The sequence below is a fragment of the Podarcis bocagei genome, assembly GCF_964188305.1.
Source record: "Podarcis bocagei genome assembly, chromosome: 14".
NCBI lineage: Eukaryota > Metazoa > Chordata > Lepidosauria > Squamata > Lacertidae > Podarcis > Podarcis bocagei.
In genome coordinates, this window is record NC_138139.1 from 45,382,495 (window position 1) to 45,404,437 (window position 21,943).

General features: G+C 45.8%; 1 protein-coding gene across 2 annotated transcripts in view; it reads left to right on the top strand.

Annotated features, from left to right (window-relative positions):
* Nucleotides 1-21,463, top strand: part of USP42 (ubiquitin specific peptidase 42) — a 36,873-nt gene extending 15,410 nt beyond the window's left edge. The window contains exons 11-17 of one of the 2 annotated variants that reach the window (XM_081169382.1): nucleotides 8,880-8,980; nucleotides 9,960-10,110; nucleotides 10,727-11,473; nucleotides 12,641-12,732; nucleotides 14,855-16,147; nucleotides 18,295-18,614; nucleotides 19,955-21,463. In XM_081169382.1, the coding sequence (XP_081025508.1) occupies nucleotides 8,880-8,980; nucleotides 9,960-10,110; nucleotides 10,727-11,473; nucleotides 12,641-12,732; nucleotides 14,855-16,147; nucleotides 18,295-18,614; nucleotides 19,955-20,007 (2,757 nt within the window). In that variant the 3' untranslated portion in view covers nucleotides 20,008-21,463. Of the gene's footprint in view, nucleotides 1-8,879; nucleotides 8,981-9,959; nucleotides 10,111-10,726; nucleotides 11,474-12,640; nucleotides 12,733-14,851; nucleotides 16,148-18,294; nucleotides 18,615-19,954 lie in introns of both variants that reach the window. The other variant, XM_081169381.1, reaches the window with a different exon arrangement.
* The last annotated feature ends 480 nt before the right edge of the window (nucleotides 21,464-21,943 follow it).

The window sequence follows — 21,943 nt, forward strand, 5'->3', positions numbered from 1 at the left end:
CACTACTGAGTCTTAGCACTACCCAAAAACCTCCCATTAATTTCACAGCACCATAGAGTTGTAAAGGAGCAAAAGTCCAGCTAGTCCAACCCCCTGACCAAAAGACAAAGACAAGCCTACCTATGCAATCTGGATCACAGTTTGCTGCAAAGGAAAGAAAGTGCTTGTGGAGCCGAGAGCTCCAGAGGACTCCCAGCAAGTAAGTGTGGAGGGACAATGTGTTGGCGATGGACTGTGAAGCCTTGGGTTCAAATCTCCACTCAGCTGTGAGACACTTGCTGATTGGCCCTGGGCAATTTCCTCTTTCTTTCTTTCTTTCTTTCTTTCTTTCTTTCTTTCTTTCTTTCTTTCTTTCTTTCTTTTTTCTGTTTTTGTTTCTCTCTCCCTCCCTCTCTCTCTCTGCCTCCCCATCTGAAATCCTGGAGATCTGCTGCCAGTCAGTGTAGACAATACCAAGGTAGATAGATCAATGCTTGGTATACGGCAGCTTCCTATTTTCCTAAGTACCTGCCTCATAGACTTGTTGAAAGGATAAAACGTGATACCCCCATGTATACCTTTCCCAATTCATTTTCAGAAGAATAAAATCGGGGGTAGCCACATAAGCCAGAATTAAGGAGATGGCAGTGAGGCGTTAGAGGGCAGAGCTGTATCCCCCTAAGCTAGTCTTCTGTCCTCAGGTTACTATCCCATTGCTAGTAAGATTCAATTGCCACTGTGGTCAGCTTTGGTATTGGGGGGGGGCATGTTTCATCCTTTGCCTCAGCAGCAAAATATCTTAGGTGTAAAACAAAGGTAACACATGCTAAGCTAGGTAGGGGAGGCAGATAAAAGGAAGGACATGTTCTCTTCCTACAGAGACATATCAATAGTCCTCTTGTAGCCCTCAGCTGCTGCAGAATACTTGCATGTTGTAATTTTAGTTGTTTGCATCTGTTTTAGCTGGGCTGTTAGGAGGTCATTGCACCAGGACAGAGTGCCAGGGATGGTTTCAGCAACTAAAAAATATGCTGTCTTCCATGTCATAAGCAAGGCCCCTAGCAAAAGCAAAGGGCTGTTTTTCAGTGTAGTGGTTTTCACGCTATGTTTCAGGGAACTCTAGGGTTCCTTGGAAGTTTATTAGGAGTTCTTGAATGAGAAGTGCAGCAAACGGCAGACAACTAGGACATACTTCCTTGGAAGACAGTTTGTCCACCACTATTTATTTTCTCTTGCAATGTTCAGCCACAAGTGTGTGTGGGGGGGTATACTTTCTGTTCATGCAAGACAACTATGAAGCTCAGTAGGCCTGTGACTTGGAATTCCACATGATCTGTGAAGCAACTCTCAGAAACGTTTGTGATCCAGCTCTGTGAATCTGCCACCCTGAAAGAAGAGAGGGGTGGAAATAAGTGGTGTGGGTTTTCTGGATATATATTTGTATTTACTAAAAGTTTTCATGCAAACGTAACACGACATTACAAACAGAGAGAAGACAACAGAATTTCAGTAGAGTGGAGATACTAATACAAGAGTGCTGATTAATCTATAATGTTGAGGTCATCATACAATCCCAGGGGCAAGTTGTTCACTAAACAGTTAAGCATGTGTTTGAGATGGTGTCAAGTTGTTTTCTTTAGTAGGTATGCAGGTTTTCTGAAAAAAATTTGAGTTGGGAAATTTTCCTGCGCAAATTACTGGCCAATTTGAATCAGAAAATGTTCTGATGCCCTAGAATGTGACTTAATTTATCATGCTTATTTTACTTTTACTTGATAAGAGGAAAGTTAAATCACTTTGACTGCGATGCTTGCCTAGTATTTATTTGCATTTATTTTCCTAGTATTTATTTACAGTTGGCATCTGTTCATTATTAACATTGAAACAGATTTTATTTTTGGTGGAAAAATGAACAAAAATGAAGCACTGGGGGGGGCAGGATTCCACCCTGCATCTCTCTGATGCCAAGAGGTTGTGATCTGTGTTGCTCCCTAGTGTCACTAATCTTGTGTGTTTTTTCAGTGGGTTGTATCCACCTAAAAAATGTGTGTTTGTGTGTGGAGGGGATGGGACTTCCCCAGCCTCCCTTCCTCCAAGCCCTCTGGAAAATATTTAGTGATGGTGTGCAGGGGGTAGACGGAGAGGAGAAGTTTTGCAGAAGTTGTTTTGTGTGCAGTGATTTAGATGTATACAGCTCAGTGTAGGCAAGGCTCAAGTGGGCTAGAAGATGCTGCAGGCAGGCTGGAGCCCAGTACTGGATCTCTCCAAGAAGGTTGAGGGCAGGCTGTCCCTTAGAGACCCAATAGCACTGGGAAGGTCAGGGTTTCGGATCCCTGCATTACCGGGCTGGGCTGGTAACAAACTTAACAGGGGTGAAAGGCATCTGGGTGAAAACAAGCAGACATTCAAAGTAGACTGGTAATGACTTTAGACACATGTTGTCTGTCCTGATAACAAACACAGCTTATGTGTATTCAGATCACTTTGGCCATCATGCTTTAGAATACATTTCTGTCTGCGCTGTTGGGGGTCAGTCTCATCTTAGAATTTCAGAAGCATCCTGCTGTGGCAGTACAAAGAGAACAAGGAGCGTAGGTTTTTTTGCACTCAACACCTGACTCTGGCATGCCAGCAAATCAAACGCTGCTCACGTGGCATTCTTGTCTCCTCGCTTGCCTGCCTGTTGCTGCCATCCCTGTCTCCAACTGGGAAACCCCGCTGCCAGACACCTGAGACCTGAAGGGAAAGCTGCACAACCTCTTCTGTCTGGGGCAGTCACCTGCTGGAGGTGGTAGGGGCAGCAGCAGCAGTTGCAAGACTCTGCATTCAGTTTGCCATGTACAATTGGTGTGCAGACATGGAGTTCACAGGGCAGTGAACATTCTTCTGTATCGGGTGGCAGAAGGGGGGTTTGGAGGTACTGGTAGATCTCTCTGTGTTTGATAGTAGGTCAGCAAGGGTCTCTTGACTATCAGCAGCAGGCTTCTGCACTGCCTAGTGCCGTACAGTTTGTTTAAAACTACCACGCCCATCAGCCCCAACAAGCATGGCCACTGGTCAGGCGTGATTTAAGTTGTAGTCCAACAACATCTAGAGGACATCAGGTTGGAGAAGCCTGCCCAGTTAACAAAAGCAGGTAGAAATGCACATTTTAAAAAGTTTATTTTTAAGCTTTTCTATAAAATATAAATTATTTGCCGCTCTAGTTTTGTGTTGGGATTCCTGATTCATAGTAACTCAAGTGTAGATCCTGGTTTCTTTAATTCATTGTGTGGCTCATGGAGTACACAGTGATTCGGATAGTTGGCTGTACTTTCAGCGCCACCGTTTTACATCTGGTTCTACCACTGCAGCCTCCAGCCTCTATTTCGCACCTGGCTCCAATTTGTGGACCTTGAGATTCTAGTAAAACAAGAATACTAAACAAGGTCGCTAAACCTTGAAGTCTGGCCAGCACTGCTCTGTAATTGATTTTCAGCCTGAGCTGCAGCATAAGGAAATTTGACTGTTGTTGAAGCAATACAAGGTTAAGGACTAATTGTAATTGGATGGTGGCTGGGTGAAAAGGGCCCTGCTCATTTTAACTGTGTATATAATCCTATTGCTTTCTCTCTGAGCAGGAAAGAGAAGCAGCTGTCTGTTGCTTGGATACACAGGAAAATCCTTGTGTTGTGTTCCTCTTAGCCCGTTCCTTGCCTTGAAGCTGGTTGTCATCTCTTATTGTTTTTCTGCAGTAGTCTTGCCTCTGCCCAGATTCCAAAGCCTCCTCACAAATTTCAGCTTCACTTGGTTTTCATGTTCCTGGTTCAGTTGAAGGTCAGATTCTACAGAGTGAGGGACCACCTTTCCCAACATGTGCTTCTGTGGGCCAGACCCCACTCCCTTGTATTTTCATTGCATATCAGCCACGTGGAGCTGGGCCTTAATTGTCACGGCCACAGGGCTGTGGAATCTGTCCTTCATGCGGGTTTAGAACTGTTCTTCTGGAAAGCGTATAAAACCCACTTATTCTGGAGTTCATTTGGTCAACTTGGTGGCAGCCATTTCTAATTTGACAGTTGTTGACTGCTAGATTGCTGTTTTTCTGTGAGCCTCCTCACGGGGTGAAGAACTGATTCCTTAAGCCAGGAATGAGGAACCTGTGGCCTTTCAGATGGTGCTGGACTTCTAACTCCCATTGATTCCAGCCAGCATGGCCGGTGGTCAGGAAAGATGGGATTGAACAGCTTCTGAAGGACAACGGGTGATGAACTGCTCATATGCAAGGCTTGCTTTCACATGCCAGAGGAGATTAAATGGAAGATTCTACGTTTAATATTAAACCACAGTTGCCTGTTATGACCAGGCGTGGAGAACTCCCATGGTTCATAAACCATGGTTTGATCCTGGTTTGTTTGAACTAAGTAGACTTCAAACAAGAATGCCCCGAATTTGAGCTTGACAAGTAGCTACGGTTAGTCAATCAGAAATGGATTCCTTTGATATCTTCTTCCTGATATGTGATCTTCAGCTTGCACACAGAATCCACACCAGCCGCATTGTCTTTTGCCTTGACTTGTCTTTGTCAGTAAAAGCATCATTATACAGTTAGCAGGGTATAAAATTAATCTACAAAAATCTGTGGTACCAGCCTAAACAGAGTTTAGGAATTCTTGGACTAGCAAGTTGAGAAACTAGGACTAGTTTCTGTGGCAAGAAAAACCAGTAGGTTTTTTTGGACTGGTGGCACTAGGCTATCTGTCTGGCAATAATACCAAGCTAAGTAAAAACATTTCTTTTCTTCAGTTAGCAAAATGGACTCCAATTTAAAATGCTGACATGCTTTAAAATGTACATTTCTGGGTAGAATAAACGTGATCAAGATATCTGTTCCCCCACAATTCATTTTCTTATTTTGTAATGTATCAGTTGTATTGTCAGATAAGGTGTTTGAGTAGCCGAATAAACGCAACAGATTTATTTGTGCTGCCAAAAAAATCTAATTTCAAAGTCGTACAAGACTCTTGGGGTGGGGGGCGGGGGAGAGGATGATTTATGCCAGACACTAGAAACTTCATACTAATCCTCTGAAGTGAGATTGTTCAAAAACAGTCTGAAATGCTGTTTTGTTAGTAAAATTAGCTGTCAGCTGCAAGTCCCAGGATGCATTTATTTCAGCTATTGAAATATAGCATCCAGCAGTATCTTGGATGAAAAATATTTTTTGTTTCTTGTGGTGATAAGCCTGAACAGTTTCATCCTGTGTAACTGCCTATGTCTTGCCTTTATACTTGATCATGTTTTTAGCTTAACTGTCTGTAGCCCTTAGTTATTTTCCTTTTTTCTGATTACCGCTTCGATCATTTCCTGCATGGTGACATGCCTTGAGTATCTCATCAATATGTGATGTGGTGGACTCAATTCTTAGCAATAAAGATCCCTCCTGAGTGGTCTAGTCACTATAGGCATAGCCACTTGCAGGCACCACACACACAAAAACTTGTTCACAACCAGCCTTTCCCCCCTTTATGGTTATAGAATAGAATTATAGAGTTGGAAGGGACCCTAAGGGGTCATCTAATCCAACTCCCTGCAGGGTGGCCATCTTTGTTAGGCTCAACCTGGGCATGTGAACAGAGGCTCTGAGCATGGGCTTCCTTGTAGTTACTGCTGTTGCTGGGAAATGTACTGAGGTTTTAAAACTGTGTAAGCTGATAAATACACAATGGGTTTTTATCAAAACAGGAAGGGCAAGGCCTCTGCTATTCCCTCGAATTTTTGGACTCGGTTAAAGGGGCAAAAAACAAGAACTCTGAAGGTATGTTATACCTGGCAGAAATGAATGGAAGAAGCCAGATTTGTCTCAAATGGTGAATTCTTTAAGCTGCTACATCTCAAACGTTTTGCACCGAACCCATCTGAAATGTGGGCAGTGTGCGGCACTTAACACACAAATAACCCTCTCTGCCAAATTTCAGACAGTTGGGACAAATCTTACGGGTTTTATTATCATAATAATGTCCAGGCTTTATAATGGTAGGATGCGATTTGACCTATCCAGCATTACTGTCTTGTGCCTGTAGAAATGTGATCCTGCCCTTGTGACGTGGAATAATTTGGGAGGACTAAATGGCCAGTATGGACTGTGATAACTTCAGAATCGTCCTGTTTTATTTGTTGCACTTAAATTCTTCCTTTTCTCCAGTGAGCTTAAAGCAACATATGTGATTTTATCCTAAGAATTCCGCAGGTAGGCTGGGCTAAGAGAGAGTGACAGTCACAGCTGACTGATGATTTGAACCTGGGTCTCCCTAGTCCAAGACATATGTGCACTGCTGCACCCCACTTCCTATGCCTTTCAGTAGGAACATACCATGGACCCTCCAGATGTTGCTGCAGTGCAGTTTCCATCATCCCAGACTGATGGGAGCTGGACCCAGCAACATCTGGACAGCCACAGGTTCCCCATCCCTGCTACGGACGTCTAGCATAGATCTTGCTCAAAAGGAAGCCTTCTCTAAAACATGAATCCTGTGGGAATTCCTCCCGTTCCTTTTGCTAACCTGCCAAACTTTACGTCATCTCCACATTTAACTACTAGTAGTACAGCAATATGGTGCACTTCTTTCACATTTCTTCCACCGGAGGGCAGGCTTTCTCTTGCTGCCTGGTCCCAAGAGTGCCATTTTTCAATTAAGATTGGGACATTTTGTTTCTAAATGTCATAAATCCACTTGATGTTAGTGCTTTCCAGTTCCCTGTCCCTATGTTAGAATCTGGAGCATATGAAATCAACCACTTACATTGCTCAGAAGCGTGAGAAATTATGAATATAAATTATTCAGTGTATACTGCTGCTGGAATTTTGATGCGTGAAATTAAGTACATCACACTGGGAGACATCAGTGGATATGGTGTATGGTAATATTAGGTGCACTTAGCAGCTTTGTTTATGTTGATAATAGGGTACAGTTAACAATTATGCCTGTTACAAGGTCTTACAAATTATGTGGATGCATGGAGCAAAAAAGTTGGACGGAAAAGATGCCAAAACTTGAGTGCATTATTTGGGGGCAGAAGAGAGATTATGGTTTCCTGGCATATTATAAACAGTCTACTTATGCTATTTACTGTCCCTTAAAAATATATATAGGAGATTGATGAACTCTTAGTCAGCTTTTAACTTTTCCACTTTACTTTCTCTTTCAACTTGGCATTCTGAAAATTCTGATCTCAAAGTGCCATCAAACCCACAAATTTCTCTTCCTGCTTCTATCATGTCTGCTGGACATGATACCTAGTATGCTTGCGAGATGGAATAATTTGGGAGAACTAGCTGGCCAACATAGGCTGGACTGCTTCAGAATTTGGTCTACCTTCCTATGATATCTCAGGAATTAAATCCCTTGCTCCTCAGCTGTGTGAACTTTCCCCAGGACCTTTGTTCCATTTTGCAGGCACTTCTTTGGTCCTGCCACCATCTGATATGGTGGGCAGGTACCTGGCAGAAGAAGGCCACCAAGACTTTCCTGACCCACTGGGTTTTTAATGGATAGGAGATGTAGAACTGTGTGCCATCTGTGTTATGATGACAGGAAATTCCCAAACTCTGGATGATGTCCTCCCAGCGATTCCGCATAGATGTTAAAGACTACAAATGGGTGTGAGCAACACCTGGTGGGGAGGATGGAACCAGAGTCAGAACTGGCACAGGAGCTGAGCCAGGGAGCGCAGGAGATTAATGATCTTGGAAGGGAGCTGTTAACCCAGCAAATGTCCAGAAAAGACATAGAGACTGCCATCTCCATCTCTGTCACTGCTTGCAGTGGCGTCTTTGTCCTCCTCCCACATAGACCCTTCTAAATAGAGCCCTGGCGATAGAGCTTTCTTGGCAACCAGATGAACGTTCCTATGGTGACTTTGGGACTTCCCATTAGCTCTATTGCCACCTTCGCTCCTGAGGTCTAAGTTTGGTGTTGGAGAAATTGGTGATTAAGGCCAGACTTAAAATGGGGAGGCGATGCAGTGTCTCTTAGGCTGCCCTTGAACTACTGTGGGTTCCTCCTGGTCTTTAGCTGGGGTAAGGTCATCTGCATCTTCCTCTGCAGAGGTCTGAAGGATGCGTGTTAGATGGGATCCTGCTACTAGGGGATAGAATAAAACTATGTGGGGCAGGCCTAGGAGGCCTGTAGCACCACTTCCAGGAAGTGCCCACCATTCATCAGTTCCTTTCAGCCACATCCTAGAAAGGCACTTCTGGAGCTATTATTGCCAATGATATTGAAAGTTGCAGAGGTCCATCAAAATAATACTATTTATATGCCGCCCATCTGACTGGGTTTCCCCAGCCACTCTGGGCAGCTTCCAACAATTATAAAACTGTGGTGAGACATCAAACATTAAAAAGTTCCCTATACAGGGATGACTTCGTATGTCTTATAAAAGTCAGGTCGTTGTTTATTTCCTGGACATCTGATGGGAGGGCATTGAGCTACTAGTCCACCAAATGTTTTATTATGCTTCTATATTCGTTGGAAGCTGCCCAGAGTGGCTGGGGCAACCTAGTCTGATGGATGGGGTACAGATAATAAAACTATTAGTAGTAGTATTATTAAATGTTCCTGGACTCTTAACTTCCATCAGTCGCAGGCAGAGGGTAATGGGAGAGGTAGCCTTTTTTTCTGTAAACCGTTTTGAGCTGTGTGTTTGTTTGTTTTACGATCAAGGGGCATATAAATTTCATGAAATAAATAAATATCCAGCAACATCTGGAAGGCCGCCAGTCCCTCATTCCTGATCTAGATAATCACATCATCCTAAAATACTTTGAGATGTCACTGTGTGCTCATGCACTGCGTAAAAACACTGCCATGTTGTAGCCAGTTGCAAAGATGACAATAACGTTTTCTTCTTTTTTGCAGGCCAGTAACGGGCAGTGGTACCAGATGAATGACTCCACCGTCTCAAACAGTGACATCAGGACTGTATTGAATCAACAAGCCTACGTACTTTTTTATATCAGGTATATGCAAGTTGATTTCCCTTGCGCTGTGCTTGCATCGTTGTTAGTTATGTCTAAAGCCTTTTGGTTTTTGAGAAATTATTCCTAATTCAAGGGCTGAAATTGGGGCAGGCAGGAAGAAGGTCTATCTACTGGTCGAAATCTGGGTGGTTTGCCATAGATCGGCAAGGGTTTCCGACTACCAAAGATTGTAGCAACAGCAGGAGCAAGCAAAAATGTGCTGATTTCTCCTGCCTTACTTGTCTCTGAAGCATGTGTGCTAACTGCTGTCTTTCTCACCAAGCCTTCCTGTAACTCTGTTGGCCAGTGTTAGTACATCTGGTTCAACCACCTTAAAGACCACAACTGTGTACTTGGCTCCAGTTGGTAGACATTGGGTTTCTAGTTAAAAAATGAAGATTTCCACAAAGTTGAAGTTTACCCTCTCTTGGCTTAACTTGAAGCCTGTTAGCCAGACAATTCTAGTCACTGGATACAAATACCCTTCTGCACTCACTGACTCTTCGGCATCTGGCACACGGATTTTGGGGGAGCTGGTTCAAGCAGAGACACAAACCGACCAGCATTTGCTGTTTAGCCACTTGGGTCACCTAAATTGTTTGACATCCCTCCACAGTCATTATGGGGTGTTGCCTTGCAAGGAGTGAAAGCAGTCTTGCAAATACGTCAAAAGCATGTTATCTGCCTTTCCTTTTCTGTTCTTTGGGCAACTTGTGTAGCAAGTTTGCTATGGTGTTTTGGCAGCTGCTGCTAGCCATAGCAGTGTGGTGTAGTGGTTAGAACGTCGACTAGGACTGAAAGCATGATAGACAAATAAGTCGTAGGAGCCCTAGGGAGAATTTCATGGTAGAAATAGGTTTGTGCAGAGAGAGAGAGAGAGAGAGAGAGAGAGAGAGAGAGAGAGAGAGAGAGAGAGAGAGAGAGAGAGAGAAAGAAATTTAGTCAACAAATGTGGATCAATATGTCTTTTATTTGTTAGGTCCCATGACATGAAAAATGGCGGCGAACACATTCATTCCGTTCACACTCCTGGGCAGTCTTCTCCTCGACCTGTTATCAATCAGCGGGTGGTCAATAAGCAGACTGCGCCAGGGTTTATTGGACCACAACTACCCCCTCACATGATTAAGGTACTTCTCTCTTCTGAAGCCAACGGCATAAAGGTAGCAAGTTAGGCAACGAGGGTTTACTGAAATCTTGTAGCTCTAAAAGTTATTGTAACTGCTCTGTGCCTCTTGTTGCAATGCAAGTGAAACACCTGGAAAGTAAATGTTGCAACATTTACAGAAATTTTGCTCTCAAACCAGTACAGTCGTACCTCGGCTCCCGAAGACCTTGGGAGTCAAAGTTCCGGCTCCTGAACGATCGAAAACCGGAAGTGAGTGTTCTGGTTTTCGAACGTTCTTTTGGAAGCCGAACATCCTGCAGCCACTCAGAAGCCACACTTTGAAAGTCGAACAAACTTCCAGAACAGATTCAGTTCGACTTCCGAGGTACGACTCTAGTGGGAATCTGGGTTTTCGATACAACAAATTATGTACATTTGTTGCTCTAATGCGGGGGTAGGGGATCTATTTCAGTCTGAGGGCCGCACTCCTTTCTGGGCAGCCTTCCAAGGGCCACATGCCAGTAGGTGGAGCCAGATATGAAAGTGGGTGGAGCAACAAATATAAACTTTGCCTTTCTGCTGTAAGCTAGTTTCTACATAGGCTTCGCTTTTTCAGAGGATTTCTTTTTCATTCATAGAATTCGAATCATTTGAATGGAACGGCATCCCTGAAAGAAACTCCCAGCGGTTCTGTGGCAATCGCTAGTAACGTCACCCTCACCAGGCCATCTTCGGCTCCTCCGGCCATGTCTATCCCAAACTGGACGATGAACAGGCCTACCACCGCCGCCACTCCCGACCCTTCCAAGAAGCAAAAAATAACCATCAGTATTCACAACAAGCTGTCCGCTCGCCAAAGTGTCTGTCACGCCAGCTGTACCTTGGACAACCCCAGCAAGCCTGCCCCGTCCTCTACCATTTCCAGCCCTGCTGCTGTGCAATCTACCTCAAGCGCACCTGCCGTCTCGGCTCCTAACCAAGTCCCCAAGCAAATGCCTCCGAGCGAACCTTGCTCCAAGTTGGTAGTGAATGGCAAGTCCAAGCTGAACCCCAGCACGTTGGTCCCTTACGGGGCAGAATCTTCTGAAGACTCCGACGAGGAGTCCAAAGGACTGGTGAAAGAGAACGGCCACGCTGCCCCTCTCAACGGCATTCTAGCTGAAAATGCAGCCAGCGCATTGGAGGGCTCTTGTTTGTCGTGTCACAACGCCGAGAAGGAGGCTCCGCAGCACGAAGCGCCGAAAAACATTGCCGTTCTTGTTTCCATTAGTATAAATGATACCCCTAAACAAAACGGACAGATATGCAACGATTCCACTAGCCAAGCAAAGCCTGCTAAATCAGCCGAAACCCCCTTCTCCAAAGCAAATGGGTTGCCTGGGAAAGTGAGTATTTTTCCGCTCCAGCTTCTGCGGCTCAGTGCAGGTCTGATGCCAGCTCCCTTCAAACCATGGCCTGCAAAGTCTGTGGTCTAGGGTGTGGTCTTGAAGTCCCATGATGCAACAGTGTTGTTGGAGCTAGGAGGGTCTGAGTATAGTTGGGGCCTGGATGAGAGACTGCCTGGGAATCCTGTGCACACAGCTTTGTGTTCTATGGAAGGAAGGCTGGATACAAATAAACTTGAAGCTGTTGATAGCAAGACCCATGCTCCTTTCCTTCTGCACTGTGGCATGAATTCTTTCTCCCCTCTCCCTTTGTAGATCTTACCTGTGCTTCGGCATTCCATGATGCTAACAGTGGCGGCTAGCGCTAATCAGTTTCCCTCTTAACCGGGGTTTGTAAATCCACTTCCTATTCCAGCTGGGATGGGAGTCCTGGTGCAACCTTAACCATGGTTGGCGCTGGTGTAGACAACCACGGCTAATCTAGGAAGGGCAGAGGTGATCCATCCTTGCTGGGGGGTGAGCATTTCTGGGGCCACTTCCCAGATTCCAAACCACCATTCCGTCTGCACCGGACTTGTGGCTTATCAGCATGGCTGTGGGGATACCCCACACACCTGCCATTGCATTATGGCAGCTTTCCACAACCTGGTACAACTCCCATCAGACACGGCTAGCATGGCCAGAGGTCAGGGATGACTGAGTCGTAGTCCGAACCATCTCACAAGTGAAGTTATTGATGTAAGCCAATATAGGCAGAGTTGGTTGGGTTGTGTAATTCATCTAGATGTAAATCAAAACATCTGGAGGGATGGCAAAAGCTGGTGTCATTTACTCGTACTGCTCGACTTGGATGAAGACCTTTGCTTCTTATTCAAGGAGCGCCAAAACAGCTTCAGTGAAGTTTGGAGGCACCACATTAGCAACCCCTTAGCAATACCAAGCTCAGCAGACCAGGGGTCTGACTCTGTATAAGGCAGCTACTTAAACTCCTTTTGCTTTTTCTAGTTGGTGTTTGTTGAGCATGGTACTTGGTGGGAGCCAGTCTTAGCTAATACGCCTCTTACCCGTGTGAGGAAGGACGGCAATTTGTTTCTCACAAGCACTTAAAGTAATTGTTGTCCCTATTGGTTGATACTGCATGTTAACCTTATCTGTTTTCAATAATAGGGTGTGCCTACAGCTTTGCCCCCAGTCCCTGAAGACAGGATCTTAGACTCTTTCAGATACAATCAACTGAAAACCTCATCAGGGGAAATAAGGTAAAACACATGTGCTTTTTCCAAAACGCTTTCCTTCAGATGTGTGTGTTTTTACACAGTATATTGCTGATGCCTAGTTCTGTAGGATCTGCAGCCATTTGTTTGGAAATACAGTGGTGCCCCGCAAGACGAACGCCTCGCAAGACGGAAAACCCGCTAGACGAAAGGGTTTTCCGTTTTGGAGGCGCTTCGCAAGACGAATTTCCCTATGGGCTTGCTTCGCAAGACGACAGCCCATAGGAAAATACCCGGGACAGCGGGGAAGCGCAGCGCGTCTTCCCCACTGTCCTCGGACCTCCTCCGAAGCCGGGCGGTGGGGCGGGAACGCCTCCTCCCGCCGCCGCCGGGCTTCGGAACGGTGCTCCGAAGCCCGGCGGCGGGGAGTGAACACCTTCTGAAGGTGGGCGGGGGGCGAAAGTCTTTGCTCCCCCCTGCCTGCCTGTCCCGGAGGGCTTTTGAAGGCAGGCGGGGGGGAGCAAAGACTTTCGCCCCCCGCCCGCCTTCAGAAGAGGTCCAGGACCTCTTCTGAAGGCTGGCGGGGGGCAAAAGTCTTTGTCCCCCCTGCCTGCCTTCCCAGGGGCTTTTAAATCGCCCCGGACAGTGGAGAAGTCCTCCGCTGTCCCGGGGCGATTTTAAAATGCCGCCCGCCAGCATTTTAAGATCGCCCGGACAGTGGAGAAGTCCTCCGCTGTCCCGGGGTTTTTTAAAATGCTGGGGGTGGGAAGAAAAGCCCTTGTCGTCCCCCCCCCAGCCTTCAGAAGAGGTCCGGGGACAGTCTGTGCCCGGACCTGGTCTGAAGGCGGTTTCCCTAGGAACGCATTAATTGATTTTCAATGCATTCCTATGGGAAACCGTGCATCGCAAGACGAAAAACTCGCAAGACGAAGAGACTTGCGGAACGAATCAATTTCGTCTTGCGAGGCACCACTGTAAGTGCAGGGTTTGTGGAAATCAGAGCTTAATCTTTGGGCTGTGCCTTCTCTTCAACAACATCTGGTGTTGTGCACCTTATGCTAATATACTCCAGAAAGTAGTTCTATGTAATTGTCCTGAAAACGGTCTAAACATGATCTCTCTTGAGATTTCTAAAGCTTGGGCAACATTGAGCATTTAAAACAGGGATGGGGACCTTTGTCTTTCCAGATGTTGATGGACTCCAACTCTTATCAGGCGCAGCCGATAATGGGCACTGCAGTCCAGCAACATCTGGAAGTCCACATTCCTGATGTAAATTAGTGACCCAAAGACTTCGTTTAAAGACAGAGTGTATTCCGTGGCTAAATAGAATTGTAAGAGCTATGGTAGAACAAATTTTTTCTTGATTGTGGCAAGCTACCATCTTCTTTCATTCCCTTAAAGGAACACAAGACTTTGGAGCATTTATACCTTGTGGGATTTAATGTTCTATCAACAGTGGTGCTCCAAGGCAGATTTCTGAAAATTCTGCTTCAGTGTAAGATTGGCCCAGTGTTAGCGCATCACAGTAAACTTATGGGGGGGGGGGAGTTAAATGCAGAGTTGATTGGTTTTTCAAAAACAGCATTGTAACAATACGTAGTGCAAACATGAATAATAAAGGAAAATGAAAACATAGAAGCAAAGCATGTAAGTTCCTAATATCATCAGAAAATTAGACCTGAACCATAGTTAATAGTTTACCGTGATTGCCCCTTTCTGGTTTGTTTTGAGGCTTCCATTTGTGCTGTAAGAAAACAACCCAACCCCCTGGGTTAACATAATGTCCAAAGCAGGGATTGTGTTTGTTCCACTCCCAATAAATGATCAGTAAGCCAAGGGGGGGGGGGAAATATTTGCTACGTATTGTGGTTTGTTGAGGCAAAATAAAGTTTGATCCCTGGTTTAGACATAACACTAAGGTAGGGATCACAGTTAGACATTACCTGTGGTTTACTGTGACACGTGAATGAAGTTACTGTGTCCACGCAATAACAGAGTTTCTAAAACCATCTTGGTACATGTACTTTATATTGTGACTTTTATTCTGCTTTGAGAGAAGTGTTTTCCAGAAGCTGAAAAAAGTGTGAAGGTATATGTAATGTTTGCTGTATATTTGTTTTTCTGGTCAGTGGCATCTCTCTCTCTCTTTTCTCATGTGCAGCAGTAGTGGAACAGAAAAAACAGACGGCCCTTCTGAAGAGGGAGCCAGTACTCTTCCCAACAACATCCAGACTCATTTGGCCCCTTCAGACCCTGAAATCACCTCTACGACGGAAGACCCCTGTGAAAGGACTGTTGCCGAAACAGAGAGCACGCCTCTTGAGAGTGATGGGCAGCACGACCCTAAATCCAGTTCATTGGGAGCAGAGGAAGACTTCCCTAGGGAAGGTGATGTGGAGGACCATCCTGAAAAGATGAGGGGACCAAAAGAAGGGAAAGCAGCTTGGGAAAAGAGCCCTGAGCCTGTCAGGGGAGCAGCAGAAAAGGGGGTGCGTAGCCCCCTCCTTACAAGGTCCGACGGTGAATGTAGTTCTCCAAAGCTTGCCACTGTAAATGTGGCAGAAAAATGCCAAGAAACACAAGACAGTGTGGAACGCTACGAGGATGTCCCGCCTCCTGATGAACCTTCCGTTACAAGGCTGGACCCCGTTGGAGGAAGCCAGTGTTCGAAGGACGACGGCAGATTGGGAGAGAGCAGCAGCAAACAGTTCATAGGAAATACAGAAAGGCAAGAGTTGGAATCCCATTCGCCCCTTAAGGAAAAAATATCCACCTCAAAAAAAATAGACAAAGAGCACTACCGTTCCAAAAGGAAGCGATCAGAAAGCGAGGAGGAGGAGGAGGCAGCAGTGGCCCCCCGGGGCCAGCCAGAAGGGCACTACCCCAAGAAGTGGTGCTCCTACAGCAGGGAGAGAGCCAAACAGGAGCACTACCGGCGAGAATACTACAATGCAAACTATTACAGATTCCCAGGCAGCCCTGATCCTGAGAGGGGCATGGGGAAATATCCCTCTTACAGATCTCGCAGCAGAGGCAAAACGGACCCTGAACGGAGCAGGCATTGCTACGGGAAAGGGGAGCAGTCGTGGAGCAAGGAGCGGTATTACCAAGATGGCCCGAGGAGATGGGAGAGCTGCAGGCCTTACAGCTACTACTATTCTTCCCACGGCCCCAGGTACAATCAAGATAGGAAATTCACTCACTGCGAGAGAGACTATAGCAAATCAAGTCATGTTTACAGTAGCCCATATAAGTACGATCATTATAAAAGCAGGTGGACTCACGACCAGGAAAGGAAGAGGAGGTGCCAGAGCCCCGAGGGGAGCAAGACCCCCCCGGAAAAGAGGTATAGGAAGCTCTCGCAGAGTGAGTCTCTTGAGGAACAAAGAGGGCGGAAGCACAAGAAGTCGAAGAAGAAGAAGAAGTTGAAAAGCAAACACAGAGAGAGAGATTCCAGGTTAGTGCAAAGTTGGTGAGGGTGGGGGGGGGGGAGAGCCAAAGGCAGAAGCCCAGGGCTATTCCCAAATAAGTTCTACTTGGAGTTCACCAGCTGAAATTAATGACCCGCCGTTAGCCATGTCTGCTAATTTCTGTGGGTCTACTCCTTTATTTTAGAGCATTTGTAGTCCTCTTCAGCTAAGAAGGCTCCTAGTGTGGCTTACCTAGCAAGACAGTCCCTCCCCACAGGTTTGCAATCTGGAAAGCACACAAGAGAGGGGGTGGAATCAAACTCAGGCACCAATTCTTAAGCAGTTCTTACAATGACCGGCTGGCACATTCCAATGGTAGGAGGTGCTGAGCTTTCCTGTCTGTCCCACGGAGGCAGTCTAATGGAATGGCTGCTTCCCCGTGCCTATTGTCCCACCTTTTGTGAAGCTTTATGGTCTTCCCCTGACAGTTGCTTATGACCCTGGAATGGGAACTGACTTGCCGCTTCTCAAACTAGCTGGTACCTGTGCAATGTGGTGGTTTCTGCAGTGCACCGGCATTTATTTTTTAATTATTTTTAATTCTACTGTTTTTCACTTGGAAGGGGCCATAGCTTCCTTTGCACGTTCAATCCCCAACATCTCCAGTTGAAATGGGTCAGGAAGTGCCAGCTATGGGAAATAGCTTTCTCTCTCTCGCTCTCTGCCTGTAATCCCAAAGAAGCAGTTCTGGTCAGTGTATAGAATACTGAGCTAGATGGAGCCAGCGGTACAACTTTGTTGGTGTATGGAAGCGTCCTATGTTTCATTCATAAACACTTTCTGTTTAAAATCCACTAATAAAATAAACGACGCTAATCTCAGGTCCAAAGTGTATTAGCAGATCAGCTGCCCAAGGCAGCTTTGAAGAGGAAAAGCTTAAGCTGGTTGTGGCACAAAAGCAAGAAGGGGACCTTTTGTTCTTCCCATTGGGTGGGGGGGGGCACACTAAGCTCTAGGGCCACAGCAGGAAAGGCCCTGCTTCTTGAAATAGAATCCTTTAGCAGACCTTAAATTGCGGTGTGGGAAGAGGGTTGATTTAGTGCACTATGCTCCCTGCCCCGCATGAGAAGGCAGTGTGTGACCCACAGGTTCCATGTTGAAGTACTCTTGCAACCCACTTGGTATGAAAAGCTGGGCCGCCCTGATTTATTGCCTTATTAATTAGGAAAGTGACTAGAACTTTGTGGTGCTAGTGAATTACACTGAGGATCGAGTAGGAAGTTTCACGTAAGCCATTATTTATTTACTTAATACACAACTCTTCATCTGAAGATCACAGGGTGGTTTACAACACAAGAACACAAAGCGCATAACATAATAACAACAAGAAACCCCCAGTGGAATAACTTCGGTGACCTTGGGCTTGACAGTTATTTCTCAACCCCAGTCCCCCAACTGGAAAATGGGAATAATCATACTCTTCTTCCTCAGGGTGGGAGAACAAAAGCAATAAAGATAATATAGCGTGTCTTTGATCCCAAGGCAGCAAACAACAAGCAGGTCATGTTACTCATAGCAGACTGAGCTGTGTGTGAGCTGTGACCATGAGCCTCTCATGGAGGGAATGCCCTCTCCTCTAGGTGAACAGCAGCAAAGGAAGCTGCCTTATCCCCAGTCAGACCATTGGTTCATCTAGCTCAGTATCATCACAACTGGGTGACAATGGCTCCTCAGAGTTTCAGACAAGGGTCTCTCTGTGCCCAGCCTTGAGGTGTCAGGGATGGAAGCTGGGACCTTCTGCATTCAAAGCAGTGCCCTACCACTGGGTCATGGCCCTTCCCTAAGTTTCCTTGCCCATCCACTAACTTGGATGTCTTTAAAGGAGGATTAGACTACTTGGTGGACCACTGGTCATCTTGCATTCTTAAGGTTGGCTCCCTTTCCACATTACCTAATGAAATGTAGGGAGGCTCAAAACCCAGTCAAAACCAGCAGAAACTCTGAAATCCCTCTGTCATTATGAACTGGGTAGGAATAATGTCTGCGCTCATTTGAACGTGCGCACACACACACACACCGGGATAAGTGGGAGGAGTGACCCACTCAGGACAATTTCCTCTTGGCTGAAGAACCTGTTGCCTTCCAGGAGCTTGCATTGCGGATTTTCCTGTTAACTTGCTTCCGCTTCCTTCAGGTACCACCAGGATTCGGACCCGTCTGTATCCAGCTCCGAGGCCGAGACTCACAAGCATAAACATAAGAAGAAAAAGAAGAAGAAGAAGAAACGCACGAAGAAAGAAGAGCGTGCCGAAACGTCAGCTTCTCGTCTTCCCAAGCCAACCAGCTTGGAAACCAAGAATCTCAAAGCATGGGAAATGACTGAGTCTTCTTCTTCGGAGGCATATAGGAAACAGGGCAAGGGCCCCCAGGATGGAGAGACTGTTTGCCAGAAAACCAAGAGCTTAGAAGGTAGCAACAGAGAGAGCTGCTGCCCACCTACAGATCGTAACGTAGGTAAGTGGAGGGGGATTTCCAAGTGGTGTCTGTAGAGCAGCCTTCGCCTTAATGGGGAGCTTCCAGTGGTTTTGGACAAGCACCCCCAGTGGGGTGGCTGGAGCTGATGAGAGTAGCCACCCAGAATCCCTGGGGGATCCCCACGCTGGCAGAAGTTGCTGTAAAGCAGCTCTCCCTCCCACTCCCGGGCAACCTCTGGAGTCCTCTTATTTTGTTTTATTACATTTCTATCACATATCCTCTCAAAGGAGCTCAAGACACGGCATGCACTGTTCCCCTTCCATTTTATCCTTATGAGGATCTGTGTGAAGGTAGGTCAGGCAGAGCTTTCCACTTGGAAATGGCCCTCCCTAGTCCAGCCTCACTGTCTGTGAGATAACCTCTAGCAGGCATTCCCATCCATAAGACTTAGTGGTCCTCCCTTTCGCTTTCATAAACCTGGACAATTCATGACAGCAGTTTGGGAACCCAGAATCATGCTAAGGCTGCTTTGTCTGCACTGCCTCAGAGCTCCCAGGCCAACCATAGGACTGTCCCAACATGTCAACAGCTCCCCACCTTCTGTATCCAAATGGAAAATGGCTGCGTTCCTGACAAATGATTGCATCAAGGTGCTGTTTAACCTGAGATTCAGTCAACAGTAAATTTCATTATGCTGCTAATAGCTTGATGTAATCCTAAGCTTCCTCAGGGGCTTCAAAATATCATAGGAACATAGAAAGTTGCTTTATACTGAGTCAGACTCAGTATTGTCCACACTGTCTGGCAGCGCCTGTCCCTGGCTTCAGACTTGAGTCTTTTGCCAGCCAGGAACTGACCCTGGAACCTTCTGCATCCAAAGCAGATGCTGAACCACTGAGTTTGGTTAGCATGGTTTATTAGGGATCGCTTATAAAACCTGCAAAGTTTCCTAGGTGCTGTACAAAGAGTTAGAAAACGAAACAGTTCCTGTCCACAAGCTTGCAGGCCAATGATTATGTCATAAAAAGAGGGAAGGAATGGGAAAACCAGCAAACTCTGGTACTAATATAATTGTTCCTATGACCAGCTTGAACAGAGACATTTCAGGGAGGGGTGGAGCCAAACGGCAGCTGGTCTCTTAGCCAGACTGATGGAGAGTGATTGATGGAGAGTGATCCCATTTCACTCTCTGCTGCTGAAGGCTCAAGGAAAGCAGGAAACAATTTGAGGATTATTCAGTGCTGGAATTGTCAGTGATGCAGTTGTTACAGCTTGTGTGACACAGCCGCACAATTGTGCTGTGCCATTAAGGAACTAGATAAAAGCTCATCTCAGATCTAGGCATCCAATAATAACCTGGTTCTCTTCTCTTCTTTCAGATCCAGAGTGTCTGCTGGAAGCCATCCCTCCACAGCTCGCAGTATATTTATAAACCGAAAAGCGATTAACTCTTTAATTCATAATTGGTGCTTCAGAAATACTGTACAGAATTTTACCATTGAAAGAAACCCTTTTTTTTAGTTTTTACCTTGAGACTTTTTTTTAAATTACCTGCAATCCAAAAAAAGAAAAAGAAACAAAAAAAAACACGGATGGAAACTTTCTACAACTGCTGAACATCATAAAATATACCCTGTAAATGTCACAGTAATTAATGCCCTGGAATATAACATCTCAAATGCTGCTTAGTTACAGACTCAGGTTGATTGTGTTATTCATGTGATGTTGCTCCAAGTCTACACACCTGGTGCAAAGGGGTGAGGAAACCACAGAATTATCAAGCTGCAACTGATAGTCTCTTATTTAATTTAAAGACTTATTTAAAAATTTCACATACAACTAGAATTTTTGCAAGAGCTTCATCTGTTTTTTTCTGTGATGTCTGCTACTAGAAACTCGATCCATTCCCTCCCACCCCGTCGGATTCCAGTCTTGGACTATGTGAAACGTGCCGTTCGGACTCTTTACCAGTTTTTGAATGTATCTTGGAACATGTCTGAAGACCCCTTGCCTGCTGCGGCCACTCCCATGGATAGGGCTGTCTCTCTGGGCCCTGCAATGTCGCCAACCACCTGCCAGCTGGCCATTTTCAGGGTGTTTGAATGGCCAGGCTTGTCGTCTCACCCATGAACTTGTGAAGGCTGGTGCAGGGATGTCTCCGGCAGATGTCTGCCCCCCTCTCCTTCTGTCTCTCCCACTACACTCTCTCTTGCTGCGTTTCAGTTTTCCTCCACTGAAGGCTTCTGCCGTTGGCTCTTGTTCACTCTGTGGGGCTTCCTCTTTCCTGTTCTGTGCACTTTCTCTCTCTCTCCTTCCCCTACTCTCCCCCCGCCCCATGTTTAGCTTCTATTCCCCTTGTCTCCTGTCTCTTTGCCTCTCCGCATCTCCTTGATTCCACTCTTGCAGCTGCCTGTCCCAGGCATCTGTTCCACGGCTCTTTCAGGCGCCCACAGATGACGGCAGTGGCGGCAGCGGGTCCCCCTGCGTCGTTCCGACAACGGCCAGCAGGAGCCATCCTCATACATCCACTATGTTTTTGTGTTTTACTATAGCGTTGCTTGTCTTGACGGGGTCTCAGTTGTCTGGTCCTTGTCCCTTCAAAAGTTTCTAGTTACAGACACATTCATACTGTGATTTAATTTTTTTATGATGAATTGCTATCAAACTGTGATACACTTAATTCACTGGTCCTGCATCAGGAGACAGAGTGGGGAAAACTGTATTAAATACAGTTCATCTGAATAATCTGTCTGGTTTATACAAGCTGTGTTGTTCAGAGATGTCTAAAGTTTGATCTTTTGTTTTTTTAAAGATAAAGCACTTGCCCCACTTGTAAATATATGGCATGTAAAATTTATATAGTATATAAATACAACAAGTCAAAACAATGTTGCTCAATGTACACTGGTTTCCATCTAGTGTGTAGTGTTATGTTTTCATTTTGTTCTACACCAATGACCTTTAACGAAGTTTATATTCGTGATGCTCTCTGCTCAGGCTGTCTGCTCATGGTGGTATTTGTATATCCCCAGCTAAGGGTGACTCGTTTAATGTAATAACTACTCACTTACTGTATAGTGTGTGTGTGTGTGTCCTCTGGTTAAGTGATACAGGAGCTGTATATTTTATTCACGAAATCGCACTCTGGTTGATGCCCCATTGCTGCAGTTGCAGAGAGCTAGCATCCTGGCTGCTACAGGATCAAGTTTTCGAAGCGTATGTTCTTGAACTACCTCTTCACCATCCTTGCCCACTGGCTGTCTGGGGCTAATGAGAGTTTTGGCCCCTCCAGTTGCTGGACTACAGGTCTCCCACCCCTGTTTTAAAATAACCCTTTAAGTGCAGAGCTGAAAACGTGGATGTCATCA